This window comes from Gossypium hirsutum, chromosome A07 (assembly GCF_007990345.1).
Source record: "Gossypium hirsutum isolate 1008001.06 chromosome A07, Gossypium_hirsutum_v2.1, whole genome shotgun sequence".
Classification (NCBI taxonomy): Eukaryota; Viridiplantae; Streptophyta; class Magnoliopsida; order Malvales; family Malvaceae; genus Gossypium; species Gossypium hirsutum.
Genome location: NC_053430.1, coordinates 4,014,312 through 4,021,726, shown reverse-complemented (window position 1 = coordinate 4,021,726; position 7,415 = coordinate 4,014,312). Strand labels below are relative to the sequence as shown.

The 7,415-nt window shown below is 28.2% G+C and overlaps 1 protein-coding gene across 4 annotated transcripts; it reads left to right on the top strand.

Annotated features, from left to right (window-relative positions):
• The first annotated feature begins 2,693 nt into the window (after nt 1-2,693).
• LOC107909339 (polyadenylate-binding protein-interacting protein 5) lies at nt 2,694-5,477 on the top strand. 4 transcript variants are annotated; one of them, XM_041117240.1, is made up of 4 exons: nt 2,695-3,032; nt 3,152-3,233; nt 3,818-4,212; nt 5,008-5,475. In XM_041117240.1, exons 3-4 carry the CDS (start codon nt 3,826-3,828, stop codon nt 5,170-5,172), a joined length of 552 nt encoding a protein of 183 aa, XP_040973174.1. In that variant the 5' UTR covers nt 2,695-3,032; nt 3,152-3,233; nt 3,818-3,825; the 3' UTR covers nt 5,173-5,475. The 4 variants fall into 4 exon arrangements, with proteins under 4 accessions (XP_040973175.1, XP_040973174.1, XP_040973173.1 ...); XM_041117239.1 differs by having other exon boundaries at nt 3,805-4,212; XM_041117242.1 differs by having other exon boundaries at nt 2,697-3,032; nt 3,805-4,212; nt 5,120-5,250.
• The last annotated feature ends 1,938 nt before the right edge of the window (nt 5,478-7,415 follow it).

Here is a 7,415-nt window from a genome sequence, read left to right as displayed (position 1 = left end):
TTTTATATATATGCATTTTTTTAATATGCACAATTTAGTATCTCCACCAGGTATATCTATACTTCTATACTATTAATAAAATTCCTAACCATGCATACGGCGGTATTTGAACCCGTGCCAATTGGATTAAAAAAACCTTAAATTTACCACTCAACCAAACGTTTCATTGTTTATTGTATGTTATTTTTTAATACACATCTATATTCTAGATTCGTGATTTCCACGTGCATACGTGTATGATAAGATTTCTAATATTAATTAGTGTCACAAATCAACTTGACAGTAGCTCTCAATTGATGACAATGTCGTGATTAATAAATGTAACGCATTTAGTATTATTAATTTGATGTATTTATATTTTTAATTTCATATGTCATTATAATTAATTAATTTTAAACTATACATTTAATTATTTATTGTATATTATTTTTTAAATATATCTTTTATATCTTAAATAGCTTGATGGTAAAGTGTGAAGTTGGATATGAAAAAAAGTATCAGGTAAGTTTTTGTATTTAGGGTCAAATTATATTTTGGTGTTTTTACAGAAAAAAGGGTAAATTAACTTTTATATATTTCAAAACATACAAATTAGTCTCTCAGCCAAATTTTTTCTATTAAATGAAGATGTGAAATGTTAATTAAAATGGTTAATTAATAATTTGACCCCTGAACTATAGCTAAAATATCATTTTTATTTTTTAAAATTTTTCTTAAAAATATTTTTAAAAATAATAAATATAAATTATTAAAAGTTATGTTGAAATATTTTTAAAAACAAATTGATAATTTCTCTGCAAAATTCTTTATTATTAATAAAAGGAAAAAGGTGAGAGAGAACAAATTAAGGTGCAAGAGCATCAAAGTTTTTGGTCCACTGCTAACAAGAAGAAGATATTATGGTTGATTACTTGCCACTGAAAATTTTGAGGTGCAAGGGCTTCATTTACCTCCTTCAAGGCTTCATAGTACTTACTGATTATTTACCGCCGAAAAGTTTTAGGGTTCATATATATATATATTTTTAAAATATATTGACCGCTAACTTTTTTGAATTTTTGACATAGTTTTTAATATTTTTAATAATTTAGATTTATTTTTTATTTTTAGAAAATAAAAATGATATTTTAGTTATAGTTCAGGGATCAAAATAATAATTAACTATCTAAATTAACATTTCACGTTATTATTTAATAGAAAAAATTTAACAGAGGGGTTAATTTATACATTTTGAAATATATAAGTACCACATGTATCACATTAACCCTAATTGCAGAAATTTGATCTTGATTTTCTCCAAATTTTCTTTCAAAAACATCACCTTCTTAGCTTAAGATGAAAGTACCACATGTATCACATTGAAGATTTTTAAAATATAAGTACTGCATTGCACATTTTCTAAAAGTGCAAGTACCAAATAATACCTATAATAATAGTTAAGGTAGAACATTTGACATTTCTAAAGTACAAGTGCCAAATAATACAAAAATTAATGGTTCAAATACCACATTGGACATTTTCAAAATACAAATACCACATTAAACATTTTGTAAATGTACATATATCAAATGTGACATTACCTTTTCTTTTTTTTTTTTCTCAATACTTCTTTTGGCCCCTGTACTATAACTAAATTATTCCTCTGGTACCTGTACTATTTTTTATCAGTTTGGTATTTATACTTTTATTCTGGATAGCTCATTACCCAACCCAATTTTTATTAAAAACATTAAACCAACCAGCTGCTACATTCTCAAAAACAAAATAAAAATTACTTAAAAATAAAAAAGAAATAAAAATCCAAAATTATTAAAACATGAAAAATTATAAAAGCTAAAAAAATATTTTTAAAATATATTGTTTTAAAATAATAAGTATGTTGATCTTAAAAAAAAATAGAAAAAATTATAAAATTTTAAAAATGTGCTTCTTTGGAATTTTAGGTTTTTAGAAAATTTTCAAGAATTTTATGGGTTTTTTTGGAAATTTTATGGATTTGTTTTTTGCTTTTTTTTATGAAAATCTTGAGTTTTTAAAGTAAATATACAATAAAATTCTAAAATTTTCTAAAAATCATAAAATTCCAAACAAACAATTTTTTATAAAACTTTTATGGTTTTTTTTAGATTTTTTGAAGTTTTGCATACCTATAATTTTATTTTATTTTTATAATTTTCAAAAATAAATTAAGACTTTTTTTAGTTTTTTATAATTTTTTTAGTCTAAAGATTTTTTTGAGGATTTAAAAAAAACTTGTATTTTTTTGAGAATTTTAATATTTTTTTATTTTTTTATTTTTAAGTGAATTTGAAATTTTATAATAAAATTTGAATTGGGTAACGAAAATTACGAAATTAAAGTATATAAATTAAACTGATAATAAAAATAAAAAATAATGATGAAATTAATAAAAAAAAATAAAGGTACTAAAATGACAATTTAGCCGGAGTAGAAAGCTAAAAAAGATGTATTAAGTTTTTTTTTATTTTTTTAAGAAATAAAGGATCGAGAAGCTTGCAACAAGACAACAATTTGAAACCATTATTTCAGCGACAAACCGGAAAAAGAACTAAAACACTATGTTTGGTTAGGTGTATTGGCTATGCCAATACACCCCTAATCGGTGGGCCCCACCTAATACATCTTTAGTCCTTCGTTTGGTTGAATGTGCTTCTAATACCCGTGTAATACAATACAGATCTAATCGGTGAAAACCACCGATTTGTAATACAGCCCTTTTGCTCAGATTAGGTGCTGCATCCAAATCCCTCCCTGTTTTACCCTCCCAATTGGCTTCCCCATTCCGTCGCCTCTTCCTTCGTTCTACCTTCGTTCTACCTTTGCCTCCCGATTGGCTTCCCCATTCCTTCGCCTCTTCCTCTGTCTCTCAACCTCTTCTTTTCTTTTTCTTTACAACCAGTCACTCTTTCGTTTTGCCTTCTCAACCAGTCGACCTTTTTCTTTTCTTTTTCTCTGTGTCACTCCTTCGATTGCTCTCAATTGATGGGTTTCCAGGTTACTGCTACTGAAAGGTAAAGGTTTCTAACTCTCTTTTGCTCTCAATTATCCTGTAATTGTTCTAACTCTCTTCTTCTCTCTGTACTGAGTTTTAATGGCTGTCTTGTTAATGTCTTCTTCATTGCACTTTCAGGGCCTGATCATATAAACTTCATCGAAACACGGAATCTTTTGTTTCTTCTTCTCTTTTGCTGGAGTTTTTGCTTTAATTTTCGGTAAAAAATTCTTACTAATCTTTGATTTTGGTTGTTTTCTCATTGGTTGATCTTTACGGCCCTTATGGAATCAAAGACCTGAAAGTTTAAAGGGAATTTTCCTTACTTTCTTGATAAAATTCAATTTAAAACATTCCAATAATTTTTTCCACCTTGTGATTGGTAATTTTCCACTTCTTAATTCTTTTGAATAATTGAGTTATCTACTTCGTTATTAGATGATTATTGTTATGATTATTTGAAGAACAACAACTTGTGTACATGGAGTTTATTTTGTTCTAATTGCGTGACAGGTTTTCGATGCTTAGTTGCATGTTAAACAGAAATCCAGAATGATCCTATCAATGCAAGAAAAGTCACAGTTTATTCCAATTTACAATCATTTTTTTCTTTTTCTATGTGTGTTTTTATCTTGTTAGGATTAGACTTGCTCATATTCATTTTCGTTCAGTATGTTGTTTTTGCTATTAGATTTTCATTTTTCTGGATTGTTCTTTTAAAAAATGAATGATTTTGCCTAGTAATCTAATTTAATTTGTGTTTTTATGCTATGGGGGGCTAAAATGATTAGTATTCTTCTCCAGCAAAGAGAATGAAGCCAGAGGTTTCTTCGTTGAATCCCTGTGCAGCATCATACATACCACTTGCCAAAAGGGAGGGTTCCATAGCTAAAGATATTAAGGCTGGAAATGAGTCTGCTTGGTTTGATCCTTCCTCACGTAGCAATGCTTCACTTGAATCTGCAATCCCTGGCATTGGAAACCACCTGGTTGCACTGAAAAGCGACCCTGGTCATGGTTCTTTGATGCAAAATCAGGGTGAAATGAGTGGCGAGCAGATTATGGATGAGGAATTCGACATGGATTTGGAGTATCTTCGCATGATGTTCCCCGGTTTGTCCAATGACTCTGTTCTGGATGTCTACATGGCTAATAATGGAGACTTAGAAGCCACTATTGACATGCTGAACCAACTTGAGGTAAATTTTGCCTATCTTTATTTTATAATTTATATAACTTGATTGTCTGAGTGGTCTTGCTGGATTCGTTTTCTATATTATTTTCATCTCGAATGTTTCCTATATTAGTAGCTCCTCTTGCTGTTCCATCCTGCAGATTTCCAAGTGTCCCTCTATGAAAGTGCTAGTAGTGAAGTAATTGAATTTATGAATAATTTTCTGATGTTGTGGGTAACATATTTCACTTGTTTTTAACTGTATGACATCAAAGAGTTAAGGATGTTAGTCTGCATTCAGGCCTATTTCAGCATAACCATGGTTTTTCTTCATTTGTTTTAATCCTCCCTGTGCAAATGATAGAGATTTTTCCACCTGTTTTTGTCTCCCACCTTTTGAACTTTCATATGATTTTATACATTGATTTATGTCAATGATTTACCCACATATTTTGTTCTTATGGATCGTATACCTTCAGATGCTTTTATTGTTTTTATTCACCTCACTTTCAGTTGAATATATTATAACTGAGGGTTGTGTAGTGTTATCTTGTTCATATAAATTTGTTTGGAATTTTACCTATTCTATAATGCCATTAATAATGTATGCTAATTTGAATATTGGGGATAGGATGTTTTCCTCATGCTGCTTGCTTCTTGTTTACTCATTGTACGGCAAGTTCTTTCTTTGGTTTCATTGGAAGTGATTTCTGGAGTATTTGTGATTTTGATTCTTGAATTAGTTTATAGTTGGGATTAAAAAATGCACCTTTTGCCCTTATTACGGTATTCATGTACATTGGATAGTTCTCTTTGTTAGATGTACACTGTTGAGTCCTCTGACACTCTTCCCGACACATTGGATATCGGTGATATCTCTGAATCTATCTCTTCAGCAAACTGTGGTACTCTTAAACTGAAGAATGTGGCAGGTGAAACCGGCGCGTCTTCATCAGGCTCTACAGAATCAGCTGTTACCTCCTGACTGACATAATCAAAGGGGTTTCAGTGTTTCTAGTTTTAGTTGTATCTCTCAGTGGATAAGAAGTGTACACAAGTAGGGTTCTTCTTCAAGGTTGAGAAATGTAGTACTTTGCTTTTAACACTTGAAGGGTTTAACATTGGATGTGTAGTTGTATGCTATAACATTTGTTTGGTCGCTCAACTTTTTCTACATTTGTTTGGCGATGGAAGAGTATTTGTTTTGTTTATGCCTTTGCTGGGGGTTCATTTTCTCTATATAATATAATAACTTATATTAGAAGTAAAATTGTATTTTGCTTTCTACTAAAAGAATGGGCAAATTAGTTCGTGTACGTAAGATCAAAGAGCAAACTAATCTTTTTGTTAAAAATTTCATCCATTTTTATAGTTAAAACCGGTCTTTATATGTCGGCATGAGGTACACGTAGTACATTACATGTAATTGTCTGATTATTTTTATTGTTAACAATTGATCTTTTTACATAGTTTGTGATATATGCACAAATGAGGTGAAATTTATTAAATTTTATTCACCGAATCTATCAATTTTCAAATTTGGAAAATCAGTCGACTTGCAACGACTTTTTGGATAGGATCAAACATTCTTGGATTGAGATATTTTCATAGGGTTTGGAGATCTCTTAATATAAGAATATTAATTATTAAGAATTTTATTAAATTATATATTTTAATTATAATATATTTAATAATAATTATGTTTAAATATGATTAAAATATTTATTATTGATATTAATAATCTTATTAAAATTTAAATAACAATAACAATAATAATTTACCAAAATAAATTTTTGCTAATTATTAAGAATTTTATTAAATTATATATTTTAATTAAAATATATTTAAAAATAATTATTTTTAAATATGATTAAATTATTTATTATTGATAATAATAATCTTATTAAAATTTAAATAATAATAACAATAATCATTTACCAAAACAAATTTATGCTAAGGGTATTCTAGTCATTTTAGTTTTTTCCATTATGTTATTACACCTCTATTCCATTCAACCAAACACAAGATTACTATTACGCCTCTATTCCATTACATTCAACCAAACAGTTGATTTGCTATTACACCTCTAATCCAATACAGCGAACCAAACGCACCCTAAAAATGTCGATTAGTGATTGGAAGGTGGGGATTGTTCACCTCATTTATCGCCACGAAAGCAGGGGAGCGGACTCGCCGTGTGAGTGTGGCTGACCCCACCGGAAAGCAAAGTAAGCTCCTCTGTTGTTTTTGCCTTACCATCAAGATTCATGTATCCGAGTCGATTTCTTTTTTTTTTCCCATCATTACTTTTAATATTAATATCTACTTTTTTATATAATATTTAAAATTATTTATAGTCCCTTTTTAATTTATAAATAAAAATATAATACACTTCAATACATTCAAGTCTATATTTTTTATATTAATAATAATATCTACGCGAATCAAACTAAAAACTCAATTAACTATTAAACCAGATGTTAAACGGGTCTTGATAAATTTTAAAAATGTTAAATGATTAAATTGTGTTAGTGGCAATTATCAATGTCAGCTATGAAAGAAACCGCAGAATATTATAAAATTGATTTTTTTTTTTGGTATGTTTAATCAATGTATCATGATTATTTATTTTTACATTTTTATGATTTTGAGCAATAAATGACTAGATTATAATTGAAGAAAAGATTGGATTAAGTAAAGTTAGTTTTCAAGAGTTTTAATTTGATCTATTATCTTAGTTAAATAGATTCATATTTTGAAGAAATTAAGCAATGACTCTTCAATATGATTATGTTTTCTTATAAAAAGATATTTGTTTTCTTTAAAAGTTTGTGTTGGGAATATCTATCACTTTACAGACTACATCAAAGGCTATTTTGAAAAGATATTAATGAGATTGAGAGAGTACTTATCATGTTAATGTGAAAAATTTATTTTTGTGCAAATTTATTGTAAGCAAATAGTTTTTATTGCTTAATTTGCAACTAAGCTTTGAATAAGTGAAAGTCTTGAGGAGAGCGATCTAGATTGTGTATAGGAATGAGGTTGTAACTTGTTAAGTAAATTAGACTTGAATAATATTTTGTATTAGTTGATCGGTAGTGTATTACTCTTTAAACAAGACCTCACAATTATAGAAAATTTTCAAATTACGTAACCAAATTATTGTGTTCATCTCTAATTTTTAATTATTAATCAATTCATCCATATTGCGTAATGAAATTATTG

What these genes read in the sequence shown, in the direction of transcription:
- LOC107909339 (XM_041117241.1), top strand. Translation starts at nt 3,826, where the DNA reads ATGAAGCCAGAGGTTTCTTCGTTGAATCCCTGTGCAGCATCATACATA. An exon ending in ACATGCTGAACCAACTTGAG is followed by an intron (nt 4,213 to 5,007) that starts GTAAATTTTGCC and finishes TCTCTTTGTTAG; the next exon opens with ATGTACACTGTTGAGTCCTC.